This window comes from Chiloscyllium punctatum, chromosome 36, assembly GCF_047496795.1.
Source record: "Chiloscyllium punctatum isolate Juve2018m chromosome 36, sChiPun1.3, whole genome shotgun sequence".
NCBI lineage: Eukaryota > Metazoa > Chordata > Chondrichthyes > Orectolobiformes > Hemiscylliidae > Chiloscyllium > Chiloscyllium punctatum.
Genome location: NC_092774.1, coordinates 9,339,080 through 9,364,408, shown reverse-complemented (window position 1 = coordinate 9,364,408; position 25,329 = coordinate 9,339,080). Strand labels below are relative to the sequence as shown.

At 48.9% G+C, this 25,329-nt stretch overlaps 1 protein-coding gene across 1 annotated transcript; it reads left to right on the top strand.

Annotated features, from left to right (window-relative positions):
* The first annotated feature begins 2,039 nt into the window (after positions 1–2,039).
* Positions 2,040–23,430, top strand: LOC140459981 (uncharacterized). The gene is made up of 4 exons (XM_072554397.1): positions 2,040–2,147; positions 5,492–5,612; positions 5,830–6,476; positions 14,542–23,430. Exons 1-4 carry the CDS (start codon positions 2,040–2,042, stop codon positions 15,505–15,507), a joined length of 1,842 nt encoding a protein of 613 aa, XP_072410498.1. The 3' UTR covers positions 15,508–23,430.
* The last annotated feature ends 1,899 nt before the right edge of the window (positions 23,431–25,329 follow it).

The window sequence follows — 25,329 nt, the reverse complement described above, 5'->3', positions numbered from 1 at the left end:
TTTGTAACTGATGTGTTTCTCAACCCTGGTCTCGTGCTTTCTCCCCCATAACCGTGGAACCTCTTCCTGCTTCAGAACCAATCTATATCCATCTTAAACACACACAATGACTTGGACTCCTCAGCCGACTGTGGCAATAGTGCTGGGAAAAAAGTGCAGCACCGTTTGTACGGAAAGAAACAGAGTTAAAGTGAAATGCTTCCAGTCCAACAGAACGGTTGTTTGCAGCAGATCGAGAGCCTTTTCCTGCTTCATTCTCCTGTTAACACTTACTGAAGACCAATGATTTGTTTCCTTGCTGCAATCAAATCATAGCGTTTGCCTTTTGTTCCCTTGCGTTTTTGTTACTTAATCTGTTTGGTCCTCTAATCTAACGCTGACTGGACTAAAAAATGATTGTATTCTGCCAGAATACAAGGGGAACACTACCCCTGCTCATGACTCCACCCCATTCCCCCCACCATCACACCCACTCCAGTTAAAGGTTATTTCATTGAAGGTACAGTGGAATATGCATAAAAACTTTATTTAGGCAGTGAATTATCATAATCTGGGACTGTCTCTCTACAATGATGATTATCAATGATCACTAATTCCAAAAGGAAATTGTGATGAACACTTGAAGTAAATAAACTTGCAGGAATTGGAGGATATTGAAGGAACTCTTATGGTGCAGTGTTGTGTCCTTATCTCTGACCCGGAGACCTGGTTCAAGTCTCATCTCTCGAGGTGTATAATAATTTCAACAGGTTCACTCAAACATAAACTAGAATACAGCAGGGTATTGGGATTGAGAGGATTGCCCGATAGGGAGTCAAGTGCCTGAACTATTTCACTGTGCACCATTCTCTGCATAGCATCAACCTTTTTTAGTAAATGCAGATTCAAAGTGTTAATTTAATATCTCACCTACACATTTTCAAATCTCCCTTTAGGCCCCTAATTGGGACCTCCTGCTCTTTTACCACCCTGTTATTAATTATATGCCTCAGATTCTCATACAGCACAGAAGCTGTATCCAGCAATTTCTGTATTTTGTAACTCCAGTCTGTTTTTACCCCATTAAAGTCAGCTTTGCCCAGTTAATTGTTTGTACCCCGGACTGTTCAATATACTCTCCATAATCGCCAGCCTAAACCTTATGATACAATGATCACAATCCCCAAATGCTCACCGGCTGACGCTTGGGGCCCACCTCATTTCCAAGAACCAGTATCAGTCGTGCCTCCTTTCCTGTTTGACAGAAAACGTACTTTTGAATCAAAATACTGGACCCCCTTCCCGAATTGTAAGTGTCCCTGCACCAAGTGGACTGCGACAATTCAACAAAGCAGCTCAATGACACCTCCTCTTGGATGAGTAGGGATGGGCAATAAGTGCTGCCCAAATCCCCTTAGTGAAGAAAATATGTTGCAGAATATTCTCGTGGAAACACTTTAGGAATACGTTGCCGGTATTCTGGTAAAATTACGTGTCTAATTCCACTGATTGCCACCTCCGTCTCGCTCACACATCACGGCACACAAAAAAATAAAAGCACTAATGGCGGGGTATTTACCCACCATCCCCCGCGGTGGTGAATATCGCCTATGCAGGCGTCAGGAGGGCTGTGCGCAGGCGCAGTCCCACCCAGCGTGCGCAGCGACGGCGATCACACCGAGCGGACGCGCCGATCTTTCGCTCTTCCGCAGGCGGTGAGGATACGGGACCGCGCGGGGAGCGCTGGAGGCGGCGGGCGGGCCGGGAGGGGTTGTAAGCGCTTCCTAAACACCCCCAGCCTCGGTTGGCGACCTGAGGCTCCCGCGTCGGGGATCCCGGGGGCCTCTTCCCGGGATCAGCTCTCGCTGAGCGGCCGCCATCTTGGATCCGCGCGGGGGGGTTGGTGAGCAGTGCGCATGTGCGATCGCCTTGGGTGACGTAACAGTGGGGGGCGGGGTGCTCCCCCGCGTCCGATTTCAAGCCGCCCAACGGGGTCCTAGCGCCGGGGTCTAAACGTGGTTCCATCAGCAACTTTCATCAACTCTCCAGGTTTGCAGCTCATGGAGGAGTCCAGGGGCCGTGTGTTTAGTCAGGGCGAGAGGTTGCTGCCCCTTGTGTCGTTCTTGGAAGGAGTTGCGTCGTTACATCGCAACACCATAGAGCATAAGGTCTGGGAAACAGGGAAACAGGCCATTTGGCCCTTTTGAGTCAGCTACACCATTCAATGAGAACATGGCTGATCTTTTCATAGCCTCAGCTCCAGTTCCCCTCCCTCCCTCCATAGCCCTGAATCCCTTTACTGTTTAAAAATGTATCTGTCTTAGAGTCACCGAGTATAGCATGGACACAGACCCTTCGGTCCAACCCGTCCCTGCCGACCAGATATCCCAACCCAATCTAGACCCACCTGCCAGCGCCCGGCCCATGTCCCTCCAAACCCTTCCTATTCTTATACCCATCCAGATGCCTCTTAAATGTTGCAATTGTACCAGCCTCCACCACATCCTCTGGCAGCTCATTCCATACACGTACCACCCCCTGTGTGGAAAAAGTTGCCCCTTAGGTCTCTTTTATATTTTTCCCCTCTCACCACAAACCTATGCCCCTCTAGTTCTGGATTTCCCCCACCCCAGGGAAAAGACCTTGTCTATTTATCCAATCCATGCCCCTCATGATTTCATAAATCTCTGAGGTCCCCCCTCAGCCTCCGACGCTCCAGGGAAAACAGCCCCAGCCTGTTCAGCCTCTCCCTGTACGTCAAATCCTCCAACCTTGGCAACATCCTTGTAAACCTTCTCTGAGCCCTTTCAGATTTCACAACATCTTTCCGAAAGTGGCCTAACCAAAGATCTGCATAGCTGTAACATGACCTCCCAACTCCTGTACTCAATACTCTGACCAATAAAGGAAAGCATACCAAACGCTGCCTTCACTATCCTATCCACCTGCAACTCCACTTTCAAGGAGCTATGGACCTGTGTTCCTAGGTCTCTTTGTTCAGCAATACTCCCCAGGACCTTACCATTAAGTGTATAAGTCCTGCTAAGATTTGCTTTCCCAAAATGCAGCACCTCGCATTTGTCTAGATGAAACTCCATATACCACTTGTCAGCCCATTGGCCCATCTGATCAAGATCCCATTGTAATCTGAGATTACCTTCTTCACTGTCCACTACACCTCCCAATTTTGGTGTCATCAGCAATCTTACTTACTTTACAAATCAGTTAGCTTTAACAACATTCACTGAGGGAGCCTCAGCTACTTCACTGAGAAGGGAACTCCACTGATTTACAACCCCCCTGGTTTAGATTACTTACAGTGTGGAGACAGGCCCTTTAGCCCAACAAGTCCACACCAACTCTCCCACCCAGACCCATTCCCCTACATTTCCCCCTTCACCTAACACTGCGGGCAATTCAGCATGGTCACTTCACCCAACCTGCACAGTTTTGGAATGTGGGAGGAAACCGGCGCACCCGGAGGAAACTCACACAGACACGGGGGGGGGGGGGGAACGTGCAAACTCCACACGGACAGTTGCCTGAGGTGGGAATTGAATCCGGGTCTCTGGCGCGGTGAGGCAGCAGTGCTATCCACTGTGCCACCGTACCGCCCAGAAGTTCCTTCTCAGTTTTGTTGTAAATCTGCTGCCCCTAATTTTGCACCAAGTTAGAACTGGAGCAGTTCATCGGCTTCGCCCACACCTTCCTCCCGCCCTCAAATTCACTTGGTCCATCTCGGACACTTGCCTCCCTTTTCTTGACCTCTCCATTTCCGTTTCTGGCGACAGTCTCCAGCTAGTTGAAATTACATTGCTAGTTGAGAAAATTACATCGGGTGGTTAGTCATCCTCTCTCCTTTTTAACCAAGCAAGACTTTTTTTTGTTTATTCTGAATTGGCGCCAAAACAGCTCAGCGCCGAAGTAATGAGTGCCAAAACAGTTTGGAACCAAAATGGCGGGGCTAAATGATTGGCGCCACATAGTCCCATTCTGCTTCTTGAACTGTCCGACCTGTCAATCATCCTTCCCACCTATCCGTTCCACCCTCCCTACTGGCCTATCACAATTACTCCCCACCTGCATCCACCTATCGCCTTCCCAGCCCCACCCTACCCCTACTTATCTCACCCTTCCCCCCCCCCTCCACATTCCTTAAGAAGGGCTTCTGTCTGAAACGTTGACTCCCCTACTCCTCGGATGCTGCCCGGCCTGCTGTGCTTTTCCAGAGCCGCACTTTTCAACTCGTCCATGCTGACCAGATAGCCCGAAATTAATCACGTCCAAATCTGCCAGCACTTGGCCCAGATCCCTCTCAACCCCTACCCTAATCGTTTACCTGTCCAGATGCCTTTTCAATGTTGCGATTGTACTAGCCTCCAGCACTTCCTGTGGCAGCTTGAGTACAGGAGTTGGGAGGCCATGTTGTGGCTGTAGAGGGCGTTAGTGAGGCCACTTTTGGAATATTGCGCGCGATTCTGGTCTCCTTCCTGTCGGAAGGATGTTGTGAAAGGGTTCAGCGAAGATTTACAAGGATGTTGCCGGGTTTGGAGGGTTTGTGCTACAGGGAGAGGCTGAATAGGCTGGGGCTGTTTTTCCCTGGAGCGTCGGAGGCTGAGGGGGTGACCTTACAGAGGTTTATAAAATCATGAGGGGACACGGATAGGGGTAAATAGACAAAGTCTTTTCCCCAGAGTAGGGGGCGGGGAGTCCAGAACTAGAGGACCTAGGTTTAGGGTGAGAGGGGAGAGATATCAAAGGGACCTGAGGGGCACTTTTTCACGCAGAGGGTGGTGCGTGTGTGGAATGAGCTGCCAGAGGAAGGGGTGGAGGCTGGTACAATGACAGCATTGAAAAGGCATCTGGATGGGGACATGAATAGGAAGGGTTTCAGAGGGATAGGGGCCAAGTGCTGGCAAAATGGACAAGATTAATTTCAGGTATGTGGTCGGCATGGACAATTTGGACGAAAGGGTCTGTTTCCATGCTGTACATCTCCATGACTGTATGACGTGCACCACCCTTTGCATGAAAGCGTTGCTTGCTCCTTGGGGACCCTTTTAAATCTTTCCTGTCTCATCATCAGCCTGTGTCCTCCAGTTTTGGAATCCTCCGCCCTTCTCGCTGTTCACCCTGGCCATGCCGCTTACGATTCCATTCGGTCACCCCCCCCCTCAGCCTCCGACGCTCCGGGGGGAAAACAGCCCCCCTCCCGCCTACCCAAGCTCTTTCTGTCACCTCCAACCCTGGCAACACCCTTGTAGATCTTTTCTGCGCCTTCTCGGGTTGCCCAGCATCTTTTCTGAAGCGGGGAGACCAGAATTGAATTTAGTTTGAGAGGCTGCCTTGGCTTGTCTTGGGACTCTGTTACTGAATTCAGCTTGCTTCGACCGAACGGCGGCTCAGAAACGCAGAGGGAGGAAAGAGTGTTTTGTCGAAGCTAGAATTTCCTGTTGTGAGTTTCCGTCCTGCAATGATCACGATCCTGACACTGAACTCTCTTTTTTAACAGAGGAAATCATGGGAGACCGAAACCAAGCATCTGACTGATTCACTCAATCCGTCAGGAGCTGAAGATCATTTGAGGCCTTCGAGTGTGGAAGGAGAAATGTTTGTTGTGTCTACGGGAGAAGGTTTAAGATATCCGTGTTTGGAAAGGCACTAATGCGCACACACAGCCTCTAAGGAGCAGGAGAATCGACGTTTTGGGCCTTTGGCCTTCACACCCAAAAGTGAGCATGTTTCAGCACACCGACCGTGGAGACGACTTGGACGCAGCCTGAGAAACGTCACATCGTTCGCAGAGGAGGAAAGAAACCCACGGGGGAAAAAAAACCAACATGTTCTGAGCGTGGAGGAAGGCTTCGACTGACCATCCAACCCTGGAGCGACACGAGGGCACCCCCGCCACAGAGAAACCCTGGAAATGCGGGTTCTGTGGGAAGAAGTTCAACTACCCGTCTGAGCTGGGGATCCACCAGCGGGCGCACACCGGGGAGAGGCCGTTCACCTGCACCGAGTGCGGCACGGGCTTCTCCCGTCTCTCCAACCTGCTGAGGCACCAGCTCGTCCACTCTGACGTCAGGACGTTCGAGTGCCCCGACTGCGGGAAGGGCTTCAAAAGCAGCAGCGACCTGCAGAAGCACCGGCGGGTCCACACCGGGGAGCGGCCCTTCGTCTGCGCCGCCTGCGGCAAGGGCTTCACCTGCTCGTCCAACCTGCTGAAGCACCGGCGCACCCACACCGGGGAGCGGCCGTTCGTCTGCTCGGTGTGCGGCAAGGGCTTCACCGGCTCCTTCACCCTGCTGCAGCACCAGCAGGTGCACACGCCCGAGAAGCCGTTCGCGTGCCCCGAGTGCGGCAAGGGCTTCACTCGGGCGTTCACGCTGCAGGCCCACCAGCGGGTGCACACCGGGGAGAGGCCGTTCACCTGCCCCGTGTGCGGGAAGGGCTACACCCGCTCCTCCCACCTTCTGAGACACCAGGTGGATCACGACTGACCACGGGGGGCGGCGTGGGGAGGGGGTTTCGATTTGGCCGTCGTGGGTCACGTCCCCTTGGAGGTTGTGGAAGAAATGTGTCTCCGTCACTCGGTTTTCTCATCGGTTCAGCGCTCCGAGGCAGAGAACGGAAGAATTATCCCAACTGTGTTTAGCGTCAGGGAGATGACCGTGAATGTGTCAAAATTGCTTCGGATCAGAAATAAGGTAATTGAGTACAACCGATCCACCCCCCTAACCTGCACATCCCTGGGCACTATGGGTAATTGAATACAACCGACCCACACTAACCTGCACATCCCTGGGCACTATGGGTAATTGAATACAACCGACCCACACTAACCTGCACATCCCTGGGCACTATGGGTAATTGAATACAACCGACCCACACTAACCTGCACATCCCTGGGCACTATGGGTAATTGAATACAACCGACCCACACTAACCTGCACATCCCTGGGCACTATGGGTAATTGAATACAACCGACCCACACTAACCTGCACATCCCTGGGCACTATGGGTAATTGAATACAACCGACCCACACTAACCTGCACATCCCTGGGCACTATGGGTAATTGAATACAACCGACCCACACTAACCTGCACATCCCTGGGCACTATGGGTAATTGAATACAACCGACCCACACTAACCTGCACATCCCTGGGCACTATGGGTAATTGAATACAACCGACCCACACTAACCTGCACATCCCTGGGCACTATGGGTAATTGAATACAACCGACCCACACTAACCTGCACATCCCTGGGCACTATGGGTAATTGAATACAACTGACCCACACTAACCTGCACATCCCTGGGCACTATGGGTAATTGAATACAACCGACCCACACTAACCTGCACATCCCTGGGCACTATGGGTAATTGAATACAACCGACCCACACTAACCTGCACCTCCCTGGGCACTATGGGTAATTGAATACAACCGACCCACACTAACCTGCACCTCCCTGGGCACTATGGGTAATTGAATACAACCGACCCACACTAACCTGCACCTCCCTGGGCACTATGGGTAATTGAATACAACCGACCCACACTAACCTGCACCTCCCTGGGCACTATGGGTAATTGAATACAACCGACCCACACTAACCTGCACATCCCTGGGCATTATGGGTAATTGAATACAACCGACCCACACTAACCTGCACATCCCTGGGCACTATGGGTAATTGAATACAACCGACCCACACTAACCTGCACATCCCTGGGCACTATGGGTAATTTAGTACAACCGACCCACACTAACCTGCACATCCCTGGGCACTATGGGTAATTGAGTACAACCGAACCACGCTAACCTTCACATTCCTGGGCACTATGGGTAATTTAGTACAACCGACCTGCACATCCCTGGGCATTATGTGTAATTTAGTACAACCGATCCACCCTAACCTACACATCCCTGGGCACTATGGGCAATTTAGTACAGCCAATCCACCCTAACCTGCACATCCCTAAGCACCCTGGGTAATTTAGCATGGCCAATCCACCCTAACCTGCACATCCCTGGGCACCCTGGGTAATTTCGCATGGCCAATCCACCCTAACCTGCTCATCCCTGGGCACTATGGGCAATTCAGTACAACCGATCCACCCTAACCTTCACATCCCTGGGCACTATGGGCAATTTAGCACTGCCAATCCACCCTAACCTGCACATCCCCGGGCACTATGGGCAATTTAGCACGGCCAATCCACCCTAACCTGTGCATCTTTGGATTGTGGGAGGAAACCAGAGCACCCGCAGGAAACCCACGCCGACACGGGGGGAGAATGTGCAAACTCCACATAGACAATCGCCCGAGGCTGGCCTCGAACCTGGGTCCCTGGCACTGTGAGGCAGCAGTGCTAACCACTGAGCCACCGTGCTGCCCCAAATAAAGTAGGGGAAGTAGGCCATTGGAGTTGGCTCTACCATTCAATATAATCATGGCCGATCGTCCAACTCAGTCCCCTTTTTTCCTGCTTTCTCTTCCATACCTTTTGGATTCCATTAACCCTAAGAACTAAAAAGACAAGAGCACTACTTACACAGTTAAAAGTAGTGGCTTGGGTAATGCTGTAGAACAAATGGACTGAGGGGTACATAATTCTTTTGAAGTTTGCTTCACATATAGTCAGGGTGGCTAAGAAGGTGTTTAGCACGCTCGCCTCAGACTGGTGATTATGGGAATCGGGACATCATGTTGAGGTTGTACAGGACGTTGGTGAGGCCTTTTCTGGAGTACCGTACCCAGTTCCGGTTGCCCTGTCACCGGAGGGATATTATTAAGCTGCAGAGGGTGCAGAAGAGACTTACTGGGCTATTGCCGGGATCGGAGGGTTTGAGATATCAGGAGAGGCTGGATAGGCTGGGGTTGTTTACACTGGAGTGTAGGAGGTTGAGAGGCGACCATATAGAGGTTAATAAAATAATGAGGGGTGTAGATTAAGGTGAACGATGGGTGTCTTTACCCTGGGATGGGGGATTTCAAGGCTAAGGGGGTACATTTTTACGACGTGACGAGAAAGGTTTGAAAAAAGACATGAGGGGTGATTTTGTTTTTATACTCTAGTGGTTCGCGTGTGGAATGAACTTCCTGAGGAAGTGGTGGATGTGGGTACTCTTACAGTGTTGAAAAAACATTTGGATAAGTACGTGAACAGAAAAAGCTTGGAGGGGCATAGGCCAGGAGCAGGCAGGTGGGACTGGTTTAGTGGAGGCTGACGGACGGCACGGAATGGTCGGACTGAAGGGTCTGTTTCCGTGGGAGAGAATTCCACAGGCTAGTCCACTCTCTGGGTGAAGATATTTCTCCTCGTGTCAGACCCCGAATGCCTACCTTGTATACCCAAACTATCTCGATTCTCCAGTGGTGGTGGAGGGGGGTGGGGGTGAACATCCTTACTGCATTTCCCCTGTCGAGCCCAGATAGAATTCTGTTGCTGTTAAGTCCCAACCGATCGGTCTCAACCTCTCTTTCCCCCCCCCCGCCCCCAACCCCCAGATTGTGACCAGTTTCTCACTGAAAGGAAACCGGCCGGTCCGTATGTGCAAACACATTTCAATTAGGAACAGGATCGACCCACAAACCACCTCAATCGCGGCTGAGCTGATTCCGCCAGATTCCCACCTCACCCTGTTAACCTTTCACCCCCTCCCCACCTCTCCAAAAGTTTCAACCACAGTCAGGAGACTTTATTCCCACTGAGCAAAGAGAGTTCAAGAGCCTGTCAACTCTCTTTGTGTGAAAAATATTTCTCCTCATCTCTGGCTTCAGTGCCTTCAGTGACGTCCTTCCCAGTTTAGATTAGATTCCCTACAGTATGGAACCGGGCCCAGACTCCTTTCCCTCTGACTAATGCACTTTAACACTACGGGCATTTTTTTAACGTGGCCAACTCACCTGGCCGGCACATCTTTGGACTGTGGGAGGAAACCCACACAGACCCCGGGGGGGGGGGGGGAGAACGTGCAAACTCCACACAGACTCCCGAGGCTGGGCATCGAATCTGGGACCCTGGTGCTGTGAGGCAGCAGTGCTAACCATTGAGCCACCAGGCTGCCTTTTCTAGGATTTCTCACAAGGGGAAACATCCTCTCCCAACGTAGTCTGGCAAGACCTCCCCGTCCCAGTTGGGCCAGCTCTTGACCTTCAGCAGACATAAGCCTGACCTGTCAGGGCTCTCTTTGTCAGAGCCATCTGCCCATTCTCGGTATTCATCTGGTAAATCATGTCTGAACGATTTCCAGCCATTGACAATCTTGCAGTGTGCGGTCGTTTTGGGACTGCAAATATTTGTGTGACCTTTTTCTGTTGGGGAGTGCCAACAGTTGCATTTCTATGGAACCCGTCACCTCCCGAGGGTGCTTCATGGATGACTGAAGCTTGGCCCAAGAGGTTCGTTTTGTTTTGTTCTGTTTTGCTTTTAATTCATTTCTGGGACGTTAGCGTTGCTGGCTGGGCCCAGCATTTATTGCCCCTCCCTTAGTTGCCCCCTTGAGAAGGTTGGGGATGGGGGGAAGCAGTGAAGGAATGGCGGATACATTTGCAAGTTAGGATGGTGAGCATCTCGGAGAGGAACTTGCAGGGGGCGGGGGTGGTGTTCCAATGTATCTGCTGCCCCTCGTCCTCCAAGGTGGAAGTGGCCGTGGGTTTGGAAGGCGCTATCTGAGGATCTTTTTGCAGCACATCTTTGTACAGTGCATCTTAAGACCTATCTTGAAGGAGGATGTTAAGGGAGGCATGAGGGGTGTGGATAAAGGTATCTTTGCCCAGGAGTCATATTTTTAAGGTGAGTAGAGAAAAGATTTAAAAAAGACATGAGAAGTGATTTTATTTTAACGCAGAGAGTAGTTCACGTGTGTGGAATAAACTTCCAGAGGAAGTGGTAGATGTGAGTACAGTTACAACATTTTAAAAGATATTTGGATAAGTACATAAATAAGAAATGTTTAGAGGGATATGAGCCAACTGCAGGCAGATGGGACTGGTTTGGTTTGGGATTATGGTTGGCATGGACTTGTTTGACTGAACTGTCCGTTTCTCTGCTGTGTGACTCTATAATTGCTGTGAGCTGTGGCTGTTCATCAACGAGTCAGCTGCTTCATAAGAGTAAACCAGCAACCCTGTATCTTCCACAAGCAAGCAAAGATTATCTCCAAGTACAGGACCTTGATCAGCTGGGCCAAGGGGTGGCAAATGTAGTTTTACCTTTAGATAAATGTAAAGTGTTGCATTTTTGGAAAGGCAAACCAGGGCAGGGCTTAGACATTTAACGGGAAGATCCTGGGCAGTGTTGCCAAACGAAGAGACCTTGGAGTACAGGTTCAAAGCATCCTTGACAGTGGAATAGCTGGCAGTAGGAATGGTGATGAAGGTGTTTCGTGTGCTTGCCTTCATTGGTCAGCGCTTTGAGGAAAGGAGGTGGGATGTCACGATGCTCCTGTACAGAGGCCACTTTTTTGGAAGACTGCATCCAATTCCAGTTGCCTTTCTTTCGGAAGGAAGTTGTAAACTTGAAAGGGGTCAGAAAGGATTGACAAGGAAGTTGCCAGGACTGGAGGGTTTGAGTTAAAGGGAGAGGTTGAATAAGCTGTGGCTTCTCCCCCTGGAGTATCAGAGGCTGAGAGGTGACCTTTTATAAAGGTTTATAAAATCATGAGGGGCATGGATAGGACGAATAGCCAAGATCTTTTTCTCAGTCCAGAACTAGAGGGCACAGGTTTAACGTGAGAGGGGAGAGTTATAAAAGAGACCTATGGGGCAACTTTTTTCACCCAGAGGGTGGTGCAGTGTACGGAATGAGCTGCCAGAGGAAGTGGTGGAGGCTGGTACAATTACAACATTTAGAAGGCATCTGGATGAGTACATGACAAGGAAGGGTTTAGAAGGACATGGGCCAAGTGCTGGCAAATGGCACCAGATACGATCTCTGGTCTGCACGGATGAATTGGACCGAAGGGTCTGTTTCTGTGCTGTATGATTCTATAAGTACCTGGAGGGGAATTAAGGAACAGCACATCCTGGCAAGCTAAAAAGGACCAGCTCAGTGGGGCCTTCTGAACAAGACCCTGTGCACTGCCTTCCCAGTTTATTCCCACTGTCCATAACAATGACCTTTTGCACTTATGTGGGTGTAGCAGGCGGGTTTATAGGGAGGTTAGAGATTCAGTGACTGGAGTTGTCGGCTAACATTTAAGTCATTTTAACCTGTAGTTAGAGGCTATTTGTCTGCAATAAATAGCATTTGGTGTTAAGTTGAGAAAACAAGTATGTGCTTTCTGTCAATCTGGTTCTGAGAGATGGGCAAATTGGGAAATTCTGCGCACTTTTGAAAATCTTTTAATGTTTGTAATGTCTCTGGGAGATGGGTTCTCTGAGTTCCAGTGTGCTGCACTAGTGAGGTGTAACAATATTGCTCACCATATCATATCATAGATATAAATGCATACTATTAATCAGAGAATCCCCAATGTGGAAGCAGGCCATTCACCCCATCTAGTCCATACCCACCCTCTGAAAAGCATCCCACCCTAAACACCTCCCTTTCCCCCGCCCACCGTATCCCTACGCTTCCAATGGCTAATCCCTGGGCAATTTTGCACAGGCAATTCATCTAATCTGCACGTTTGAAATTTAATGGAGAATTTGGGAGGGAAAAAATCCCGAGCAATTGCGAATACCCCTTTACCTGAGCAGAACTTGAATTCCTTTGAATTCAGCAGGTTTGGGCAGCATCTGTGGGGTGAAAGCAGAGTTAGTTACCAGATCTGCTGAGTTTCTCCAGCAATTTCTGCTTTTGTATTAGAACTTCAGCCTTCGCAGTTCTCTGTATTTATTATTCCAGACTCTCAGTCAAAAATGAAGCGATTTCCCTTTCAAACATAAATGCTTCACCTCTCTATTTTCACCCCCTGGCGGTTGGATGAGAAAGATGTGACCGTAGACAGGATCATTTGCGTTAGAAACATTTTATGAAGGGAAAATCATGATTGCAGAAGATGCCCAGCATTTCATCCCAGCTGCAGAGTCCCACAACTTTCCAAATCCTGAGAGGAGGTGGGGAAGGGGCTGGAAATTGTTTTACTGACGGATGTTGCACAGAGGAGGAAGGGATTTTTTTTTTTGCAAAAAGTCACCTCCCCTTCCCACCCCCACTGCTTGAGCTGCAGAACAGCGCAGGCGCAGTGCGGCTCCACTGTGCCTGGGGCGGTGAAGGGGGGGGACAGTCCGGAGCAGGCGCAGTGCGGCCTGGAGCCCGCCGTCGCGTGGGAGGAGGTGAAGGTCACCCCGAGCCGGTTGCCCTGGAAACCATTTGTTGCTGGAGCCGTTGGGGAACAATGGGAAGGGGGGCGGCGTGGAAGCCGACTACGTCACCGCTGACTGCTCCGCTTCCTGTTGGTCGCTTGAGGCGGTCTCCGCGTTCCATTTCGGACGTCACAACGCGGAAGTCGCCCGGTCAATTTCAGAGTGAAACTCTCCTCCTCTCTGTCGCGTCTGGGAGCAAAGCAATGTCTTTTTCTCCTCTATTTTTTTTGCAAATTGCTTTCTCACCCTGGGAGTGTGTGTGTGTGAGAGAGAGGGGAAGACTGTTCACTTGCAGCAGCTGAAGTGAATCCAGGGAGCGGTCAGGCTCTGCAAATGTCGGTTGATTTATCTCCTCTTTCCATTCTTTGCTTCCTCAGCTTGATGCATTAATTTGTCTGGCTAAAGTAAGTTGTCCTCCCTCCCTCCACGATGATCTCAGCGAGTCTCTCTTCCCCCATTGCACCCTGCAGGTTTTCCTCTGGCTAAAAGAATGGCCTGTTTCCTAAAGTTCACAACTTAATGGGGTAGTTTCTCATTTAAGTAATCTGTCAATTAATAAGACAATTGAGACTGGTGTTATCTAGTGTACATTTGACACATTATTTGTGATTTGCAGAGCTTCATTTATAATGATTTCTAGTCTTTTGACAGTCGTAAATCTACACAATAATTGGATGCATATTTCTTTCAAGTGCTTATCTAATTTTATTTTCTAATAATTTATCGCCCCCAATTCCAACAACTGTGTAGTCCAGATGATTCTAAATTCCTGCTGAAATAATGATCTCCGCACATCCCGTATGCATCTTTACTTTTTAAAATTAAATAACACACACACGCACAATATGAACTCCAATAACACTTATGAATTTCTAATGCTCAATTTTTACATAAGTATGTAATGTGAATTTCTATCCTGTACTGAAAGTGATAACTTGTGTAAATTCCTTTTTACAGGCTGATTGAAGGGGAGGATTCACACTCTGTACAAATATTACATCAATATCTTATGGAGTCACTCAATTCATTGGAGTGGAGTATCATCAGCATTTAAATCAAGAAAAAGAAATATTTGTCTGTTGTGTCTGCATCAGCAGAGGTTTAAACATCAGTAAGACTGAAGGGGTCACACAGTGTTCCAGTACACTGACTGATTGTTACACTCTGAGAACAGCATTACAGATTCACACCGGGGAAAGACTTACCGTGGTTCGGGGTGTTGGCAAAACTTCGACTGATCGTCCGAGCTGGAGAGACGCAAGGTCACCCGCGCCATGGACAAACCGTGGAAATGTGGGGACTGTGGGAAGGGATTTTTGTCACCCTCTGCCCTGGCGATTCACCGACGCACTCACACCGGGGAGAGGCCGTTCACCTGCGGTGTGTGTGGCAACGGGTACACTCACCTGTCCCACTTGGAGATCCACCAACGGGTCCACACCGGGGAGAGGCCGTTCCGCTGCTCCGTGTGCGGCAAGGGCTACACTCAATCGTCCCACCTGATCACCCACCAGCAGGCCCACACCGGGGAGAGGCCCTTCCGCTGCTCGGAGTGCGGGAAGGGCTTCACCCAGTCATCCCACCTGCTCACCCACCAGCGGGTGCACACTGGGGAGAGGCCGTTCCACTGCTCCGAGTGCGGGAAGGGCTTCACCCAGTCCTCCCACCTGATCACCCACCAGCGGGTGCACACCGGGGAGAGGCCGTTCCACTGCTCGGAGTGCGGCAGGGCCTTCGCTCAGCCCTCTCAACTGCGGCTGCACCAGCGGGTGCACAGCGGGGAGAGGCCATTCAACTGCTCCGAGTGCGGCAGGGCCTTCCGCGAGCCGGCCAGCCTGGAGAAGCACCGGGCGGCCCACTCCGGCGAGCAGCGTCTCGCCTGCCCCGCCTGCGGCTTGGCGTTCACCCGGCTCACCGACCTGGAGCAGCACCGGCGGGCGCACACCGGGGAGAGGCCGTTCGCCTGCTCCTCCTGCGGGAAGGCCTTCAGCCGCTCGACCAGCCTGCTGGCCCACCGCCGGGTCCACACCGGGGAGCGGCCCTTCGCCTGCCCGGTCTGCGGGAAGGGCTTTGCCGACCCCTCCACCCTCTGGAAGCACCGGCGCATCCACACGGGGGAGAGGCCGTTCACCTGCTCAGCGTGCGGGAAGGCCTTCATTCGGTCGTCTCACCTACGGCGGCACCAACAGGTTCACTCTGAGTAGAGGCCACTGAGCACGGGAAAGGAATTAGTTGCTTTATCCAGCCTGAAGAAACACCGTCAAGTCCCTCATTGGGAGAGAGACCGATAGTTCTACTCAGCACAAGATAGGTTCAACTGAGTCATTCAACTTGCAATGGTTTAAGCACATTTAGCTGCTCTGACAGTGGCGTTTCTTGCAGTTATATTTCTCAGCCGGTTCAGGCATGTTATGATTTGATACGTTTTAAGGTTGTCACGTGTACCGAGATACAGTGAAAAGTGTTGTTTTGTGTGCGATACAGGCATATCATACCGTACAAAGTGCATCAGGGTAGCAGGGCCGAATATACAATGTTACAGTTGCAGAGAGAGAGAGAGGTCAGCATTAACATTTGACAGGTTTGTTCAAAAGTCTGAAAACAATGAGGAAGAAGCTGTCCCTGAGTATGTTAGTATGGAGAAGAAGCTATTCCTGGATCTGTTTAGTGCGGGTAAGAAGCTATTCCTGAATCTGTTTAGTACGGGGAAGAAGCTGTTCCTGAATCTGTTAGTATGGGGAAGGAGCTGTTCCTGATTCTGTTATCATGAGGAACAAGCTGTTCCTGAGTATGTTGGTACAGGGAAGAGGCTGTTCTTGAATCTGTTAGTACGGGGTAGAAGCTGTTCCTGAATCTGTTTAGTACGGGGAAGGAGTTGTTCCTGAATCTGTTAGTATGGAGAAGGAGCTGTTCCTGAATCTGTTGGCACGAGGAACAAGCTGTTCCTGAGTATGTTGGTACAGGGAAGAGGCTGTTCTTGAGTCTGTTAGTACTTGAATTTGTTCACACTGGGAACAAGCTGTTCCAGAATCCGTTTGTATATGTTTTCAAAGTTTTCTATCTTCTGCCTGATGGAAGAGAGTATAACTCGGAATGGGCAGTATGTTTGATTAGATTGGTTGCTCTCCCAAGGCAAAGGGAAGTACAGATGCAGTCAATGGATGGAAGTCTGGTTTGTGTGACAGGCTGGACTGTGTTCACAACTCTCTGGAGTTTTTTGCAAGCTTGGGTAAAGCAGTTGCCATGTGACGCACCTCTGGACCTAGACCCAGATATCCTGGCCCAGAGGGGGGAGCTTTACTCCTGTGTCACAAGAGCTCCCCATGCGTTAATTGTAGATATTTTCCAATTAGCTTGTTGAGAGAAGTTAGTTCACACCTCCCTGGCTTTCGAGATAGGAACGTACCACTGCTCCACTAGTGCCCTCTGGGCATCAATTGCATGGACTGAGATTAATAGTATTCCCCATTGAATCAATGGTTACTTGATCACATTGTGTGGAATGCAGTCAGGAGGTGCATGTGGGAATTCCTTGCATTGGGATAAGAAATGTTTTCAGAAAGGTTTATTGCAACAATGAAGTGTCGACAGTATCAGTCAGACCTACCAGTAATAGCATAGTTCATGAATAGCTGTAAGCTTTATTCAAAGTTGTCGGGTCCGACAGAACTCTGGTTTTGCTGAACATAAGGCAGTTTTTGTCAAAGTTGTTCTATCTCATCTCTTATCTTTTTATCTCATCATCTCGACAATTCACAAGCAATCCCAAAATAAAGGGAAAGCACCATTTACGCTATATGAGAGGAGATTCAGGTGAGAATTGGCAAATAAAATGAAGCTACAACGTGTAAACCCAAGGAAAATCAAATTCATGTGAATGAAATAATCCTATAGAGTCAATACAGCACGGAAACAGACCCTTCAGCCCAACTAGCCCATGCTGACTGTAATCCCAAATGAAACTAGTCCCACCTGCCTGCGCTAGACTTGTATCCCTCCAAATATAAATTGCCCGTCGTGACTTTATAAAATCTGTCTGCTCTCACCTTAAAGATATCCCCCACGCTGGGAAAAGACACCTGCTATTCACCTTATCTATAATTCAAATGATTTTATGCATTGCTATAAGATTGGCCGCTCAACCTCCCGCACTCTAGTGAAATATGCCCTAGCCTATACAGCCTCCCCTTATAACTCAAACCCTCCATTCATAGCAACACCACCCTGGTAAATCTCTTCTGAATCCTCTCCAGCTTAATAATTTCCATCCTGTAATAGGGAGACCAGAACTGGACACAGCAGCCCAGAAGAGGCCTCACCAACATCCTGCATAACCTCAACGTAACGTCCCAACTGACACTCAAAAGGTCCGAGCCATGAAGGCAAACGCCTTTGTAACCAACCTGTCTAAGTGACGCAAACCTCAGAGAATTATGTACCCGAATCCCTAGGTCTTTCTGTTCTACATTACCCAAAGGCAAGAGTCTGGTGCTGGAAAAGCACAGCATGTAAGGCAGCATCCAAGGAGAAGGAGAATTGATGTTTCCGGGCATAAGCCCTTCATCAGGAATTATGTCAGAAATGTTGATGCTGTGCTTTTCCAGCACCACACCCTCTCGACTCTGCTGTCCAGCATCTGCAGTTCTCACTTTCTCCTACATTACCCCAAAGCCCTACTTTTAATTGTATAAGTCCTGCCCTCGTTTGCTTTACCAAAAAGCAATACCTTGCATTTATCCAAATTAAACCCCAGCTGCCACTCTTTCTCTCTCTCTCTCTCTCTCTCTCTCCCCCCCATTGATCAAGACTTCTTTCCAATCTTTGATAACCTTCTTCACTGTCCACTGTACCAACAGTCTTGGTGTTACCTATGAATTTCCTAACCATGCCTTCTATATTAAGTTAAGGCATAGCAGGACAGCTTGATCACGTGGAACGCATGGATGAGAAGTTGTAGATGTGTACCAGCGACCTCACGGTCTGCGGGAAATGTCACCCACATACAGAATCTCTGAGGTTCAGAGCCTGGACTGGAGGCTGGAGTCACTGCGACACATCGGCTTTTGTTTTAGATCCTCGGCCTCTGCAGTTCTTGGTTTTATTATTATTCCTGACTGATTCTTGGTCACAAATGGAGTGATTTCCCCTTCAAGTATAGAGGCTTCACCTCTCTGTTTTCGCCCCTTGGTAAATCGATTAGAAAGATTTGACCTTAGACAGGATTAATTGCATTGGGAATACTTCACGAAGCAAGGTCAGATTGCCCAGCATTTCACCCCTGAGCAGGTCTGGCACTCATTCCAGCCACACGGTCCCACAACTCTTTAAAGCCTGGGAAGACGTGGGGAAGGGGCTGGATTGATTTGGAGATGCTGGGGTGTACAAAGTTAAAAATCGCACAACAGGTTATAGTCCAAGAGGTTTATTTGGAAGCACGAGCTTTCAGAACGCTGCTCCTTCATCAGCTGGTCGTGGAGTGTAAGATCGTAAGACACAGAATTTATAGCAAAAGTTTACAGTGTGATGTAATTGAAATTATATACTGAAAAGACCTGGATTGCTTGTTAAGTCTCTCATCCTTTAGAATGAACATGTTGGTTTCAGTTCTTTAATATGTAAATTGTAGAACTTTTTTCAAGTTACATTCTCAAGTAAACTTTAACAAGTGGTGGTTCGGTGGTTAGCACTGCTGCCTCACAGCACCAGGGACCCAGGTTCGATTCCAGGGGAAGTGACTGTGTGGAGTTTGCACGTTCTCCCCGTGTCTGTGTGGGTTTCCTCCGGGTGCTCTGGTTTCCTCCCACAATCCAAAAGATGTGCAGGTCAGATAAATTGGCCATGGTGTTAGGTGCATTAGTTAGTGGTGAATGTGGGGAATGGGTCTGGGTGGGTTACTCTTCAGAGGGTTGGTGTGGACGTGTTGGGCTGAAGGGCCTGTTTCCAAACTGTAGGAAAGCTAATCTAATCTTAAAAAAAAACTTAGTGTCATGTCAGCCTCGATAATGCATTTAAGCTGTGAGGTGCCCTGTGTGAGACTGTGCCACAACGTTCAGACTGATTCTAATCTTGAAAAAAAATAGATATACCGAAGCTTACATGGATTCATGCAGTTTTTGAACAAAATAAAATGTAATTCTGCAAAACTTGTGTGTGTGTGTGTGGTGGGGAGGGAATGAGTGTCTGAGAGTGTGTGTGAGAGAGTGAGTGTAAAGGGGTATAAGTCTGTAAGAAGGGTGAGTGTATGTGAATGTGTGAGCCTATGAGAGAGGGTCTGTAAGAGTGTGTGTCTGTCTGTCTGTCTATGAGGGGCTGGAATTTGTTCCACTCTGTTGCACAGAGGAGGAAACTTAAAAAGAAAAGAAACACTGCAACATGAAATCAAACTTGGAGGAAAGTGAGAGGAAGAGATTTCAGCAAAGTCCCCTCCCCCCCCCAACAGCCTGAGCCAGAGAACAGCGCAGGCGCAGTGCGGACCCATTGTCCGCCTTGCGATTATGTGGGTTGGTTGGGGGCAAGAAGTCAGGAGCAGGCGCAGTGGAGGCGGGGGGGGGTGGTTCTGTCCGGAGCAGGCGCAATGCAGCAGCCGGCTGGAGAGGGGAACGTCACCAAGAGGCTGCTCGCTCCGGGCCCGAGCCGGGTTACCCTAGAAACCGTTGCTCATGGAGACGGGGGCGAGCAATGGGAGAGGGCGGGATTGCCGGGGCGTGGAACCCGATGGCGTCGCCGACGACAACTGCGCTTCCTATGGGCTGCCCCCGGGCTGGCTCCGCCCTCCCTCGGGAACGTCACAAAGGGGGAAGTCGCCCAGTCAGTTTCAGGGTGGAAGTCCCCTCTTCTGTGTCTGGTCTGGGAGCAAAGCAATGTCTCTGTCCCTGGGAGGGAGTGAGAGGGCAAAACTGAAGGAAGGGCAAGTGAAGTCAGGCTCTGCAAAGGTCGGCTCATTTGTCTCCCTTTTCCATTCATTGACACTCTTTGCTCCCTCACCTTGACGCGTTAATTTGTCTGGCTAAAAGAGTGTCCTCTTTCCTGTAGCTCACAACTTAAAGGGATGGTTTCTCTTATCAGTAAACTGTCAATTAATAAGACAATTGCATCTGGTGTTACGTGGTGTACATTTGGCTCATAATTTATTATTCTCTCAGCTTCATTTACAGTGCCTTTTAACCTTTAATGCAGTGCTGTATGTACACCTACACAATATACGTACTTATTTCTGTTAAATGCTGATTTGTTTTGTAATAATTTATAGCACCCAACTTCAACAACCGTGCAGGCAGCAAGTTCTAGATCATTCTCAATTCCTGCCTAAATAATCATCTTCCTCACCTCTTCTGTGTAACTTCAATCAAAATATAGATTCAGTATATAGATTGCTAACTTGTGAAAGTTAAATAACATAGACATAACGAACATAATATGAATTTCTATCCTACACTGACCGTGATAACTTGTGTAAACTGCTTTTACAGACTGATTGAAGGAGAGGATTCACGCACAGAAGTCTCAGAACAAATGTTACATCAATACTCACAGAGTCACTCAATTCATTGGAGTGTCATCGGCATTTAAATCAAGAAAGAAATATTTGTCTTGAGAGTGTGGTGCTGGAAAAGCACAGCAGGTCAGACAACATCCGAGAAGCAGGAGAATCAAGGTTTCAGGCATAAGCCTTCATCAGGAAATATTTGTCTGTTGTGTCTCCTTCAACAGGTTTTAAACATCAGTGAGACCAAAGGGGTCTCACAGTGTTCCACCACACCGATTGTTACACTCTAAGAACCGCATTGCATAATTCACACCGGGGACAGACTTACCATGGTTCGGGGTGTTGGCAAAGCTTCGACTGATCGTCCGAGCTGGAGAGACGCAAGGTCACCCACGCCATGGACAAACCGTGGAAATGTGGGGACTGTGGGAAGGGATTTTTGTCACCCTCTGCCCTGGCGATTCACCCACGCACTCACACCAGGGAGAGGCCGTTCACCTGCTGCGTGCGCGGCAACGGATTCACTCACCTGTCCCACTTGGAGATCCACCAGCGGGTCCACACCGGGGAGAGGTCGTTTGCCTGCCCCGTGTGTGGGACGGCCTTCACTTGGTCGTCCCACCTGAGACTGCACCAGAGGGTTCACTCCAAGTAGAGGCCGCTGAGCACGGGAAAGGAATTTGTCGCGTTATCCAGCCTGAAGAGAGATCGCCAAGTCCTCTATCTTCAGTCCAATGGAAGGGAGTATAACCAGGAGTAGGAAGGGTCTTTGATGCTGTTACGTAGAAAGGTTGGAGCAGGAGCAGTCTTTTGAACCTGCTCCAGCGTTCCTCATGATCATGGCTGATTGTCCAACTCAAGAGTTTAATCCTGCTTTCTCCCCATAACCTTTGATCCCGTTCGCCCCAAGTGCTGTTTCTATGTAACTCTTCACTGCATTCAGTGCTTTGGCATCAACTGCTCCCTGAGGTAATGAATTCCACAGGCTCACCACTCTTTGGGTGAAGAAATGTCTCCTCATCTCCAACCTAAACGGTCCACTCTGAATCCTCAGACTGTGACCCTTTGTTCCTGGTGCGCTCACCGTCGGGAATGTCCTCCCTGCATCTACCCTGTCTGGTCCTGTAAGCATTTTACAAGTGTCTATGAGACTCCCTCCTTGCTCGTCTGAAATCCTCCAGCAAAAAATGATCTTACCCCACTCCTGTACTTGCAATCTCTGGCAACGAAGACCTGCTTTACTGCCTGCTGCACCCACATGCTTACCCTCAGCAACTGGTGTACAAGGACACCCAGGTCCCACTGCATACCTCCCTCTCCCAATTCTGGTAGTAACCTACCTTCTTGTTTTGGCTTCCAAAGTGAATAATGTCATACTGATCCAACTTCTACTGCATCTGCCATTGATTTGCCTCCTCGTTCAACCTGTCCAGATCATGCAGAAGGAGCTGTGCACCCTTGTCACAGTTCATTCTCCCTCCCTCTGTAGACTTTGAGGTGTTACCTCATCCAAATCATTAATCTATAGTGAATATCAGGGGTTCCAGCACTGATCCCTGTGGCACCCCACGAGTTACTGACCACCAGTTTGAAAAAGACCCATTCCTACTCTTTGTTTCTGACCAGTATGCTATCCATCTCAATACACTTCCCCTAATCCCATGCGCTTTAATCTTACACAATAATTTGGGTGGGTTGCGCTTCGGCGGATTGGTGTGGACTTGTTGGGCCGAAGGGCCTGTTTCCACACTGTAAGTAATCTGACTAATCTAATTTCCTAGGCAGGACTTTGTCAAATGCTTTCTGAAAGTCCAAATACACCACATCGACTGGCTCCCCCTTGTCAACTCTACTAGTTACGTTTTCAGAGAATTCCCAAGAGATCTGTCAAGCATGACGTCACCTTCATGAATCCATGGAGACTCTCTGCTTTCTAAGTGCTACACTCTAAAGTTGTTGATAACGGATTTGAGAATTTTCTCCACTGCCGATGTCAGGCTTACTGGCCTATTTTCTCTCTACCTCACCTTTTGAACATCAGAGTGGTATTGGCTACCCTCCAATCTGAAGGGACTGTTCCAGAGTCTGTAGAGTCCTGGAAGATGACCACGAATGCGTCTGCCCTTTCTAGAACAACTTCCTTAAGTATTCTGGGATGTATGTCGGTCGCTTTTCTGAGGCATGGGAAGTAGAGATGGAGTTGATGGATGGCGAGCTGAATGGACTGGGCTGGGTTCATGACTCTCTGGAGTTTCTTGTGAGCTTGGGAAGAGCCGTTACCTCGAAGGAGCTCATTCAGAGATGTTAGTACATAGCTCTGCAGCAATAGGGACTTGAATGCCGGCTTTCTGGCGCGGAGGTTGGGATACCACCATTGGTCCGTTAATCATATTGACTGAAATTAATTGTATCCGACACTGAATTAATGGTTATTGAGCACAGAATGGAGTCAGGAAGTACACGTGGGAATTCCTTGCATTGGGATAAGAAATGTTTTAAGTACGGTTTATTGCAACAATGTCGCATCTACGGTATTACTCAGACCTATCAGTAACAGCATAGTTTATCAGTTGTTCTAAGCTTTACTCATAGTTGTGAGGTCGGACAGGTTGTGCTGAAAATAAAGACACTTTTTGTCAAACCTTATTATGTCATTTTTAAAAATCTTATCATCTAGACAATTCACAAGAAATACTAAAATAAAAATCAAGCAACCATACGAGAGGTGATTCAAGTAAAATGAAGCTACACTGTGAAAACAAAAGGGAAATCGAGTTCATGTCAATGAAATAAAGTCAGGCAGCGCAGGCACAGTACTTTTGGCTCAACAGGTCCACAATTCCAAACTAAACTAGTCCCACCTACCTATTCCAGGCCCGCATCCCATCGAACCTTTCTTATTCGTGGACTTATCCAAATGTCTTTTAAATGTTGTAACTGTACCCACATCCACCACTTCCTCTGGAAGTTCATTCCACACACAAACCAAGAAAAATTACCCCTCATATCTTTTTAAAATTTTTCTGCTCTCACCTTAAAAACTTGCGCCCCTTAGTCTTGAAACCACACACCCTAGGGAAAACATATGTGCCATTCACCTTATCCATGCCCCTCATGATTATATAAATCTCTGTGTCCTCACCCCTCAGCCTCCTACACTCCAGTGAAAAAAGTCCCAGCCTATCCAGCCTTTCCTTATAACCCAAAGCCTCAGTTACCAGCAACATCCTGGTAAATCTCTCCTGAACCCTCTCCAGCTGAATAGTATCCTTCGTGTAACAGGGAGACCAGAGCTGGACTCAGAAGCCACCTCACCAACATCCTGTACAACCTCAACATGACGTCCTGATTCCTATACTCAAAAGGTCTGAGCAATGAAGGCAAGCGTGCTAAATGCCTTTTTAACCACCCTGAAAACTACAAAGTAGTATGTCCCTGAACCTCTAGGGGTCTCTGTTCTATAACATTACCCATGGCCCTACTTTTAATTGTACCAATCCTGCCCTTGTTTGTTTTCCCAAGATGCAACATCTCACATTTATCCAAATTAAACTCCACTTGCCACTCCTCAGCCCATTGACCCAATTGATCAAGATCTCTTTGTAATCTTAGATAACCTTTTCCACTATACCATCAATCTTGGAGTCATTCGCAAACTTACTAGTCACACCTTCTGTGTTAAGTTAGGCATGGCAGGACAGTTCGGTCATGTGGAATGCATGTATGAGAAGTTGCAGATGATTACCAGCGACATAACCTTTTGCGGGAAGTGTCCCCACCTGCAGGATCTTGAACTCTGGGTTTCAGGGCCTGGACTGGTGGCTGGGAGTCACTGTGACATAGCTGAGAGACAGACAGCCACATAATGCATTCACCGAGGTGGTGAGAAAACTGACTGTAGGGAATGGTTGATGTGATTCCTTCACATTCATATCCCTGAAAACATTTCTCCCCCTTTTCAGGGGGGATCCTCTCTGTGTTTTAGAAATACTCATGGAGTTCCCATGAGTAGGCCATTCCATCCATCAGGTCCACACTGACCCTCCAAAGGACATCCTGCTCAGACCAATTCCCCCCTTACTTTATCCCTGTAATCCTGCATTTCAAATAGAGAGCACGCAAACATCACACAGAGGTTGCCCAAGGCTGGGAATTGAACCCAGGTGCCGTGAGGCAGCAGTGCTAATCACTGAGCCACGGTGGAGTCAACGTAAAGAGATTCGGTCAAACTATTTTCAGTCCCAACTTCAGTCCCATCATCAATATGGGAGAATCTAACCACCATCCCTTGACGTTCAATGGTGTTAACATCACTGAATTCCCAACCGCTCCAATCCCTGCACTATTAACATCCTGAGGGCTTATCATTGACCAGAAACTCAACTGGACTCACCATATAAACAGAGTGGCTACAAGAGCAGGTCAGAAGCTGGGAGTACTGCAGTGAGTCACTCAACTCCTGACTTCTCTCCCCTCCCAAAGCCCTGTCCCACCATCGACAACGTACAAGTCAGGAGACATAGAGTCATCAAGATGTACA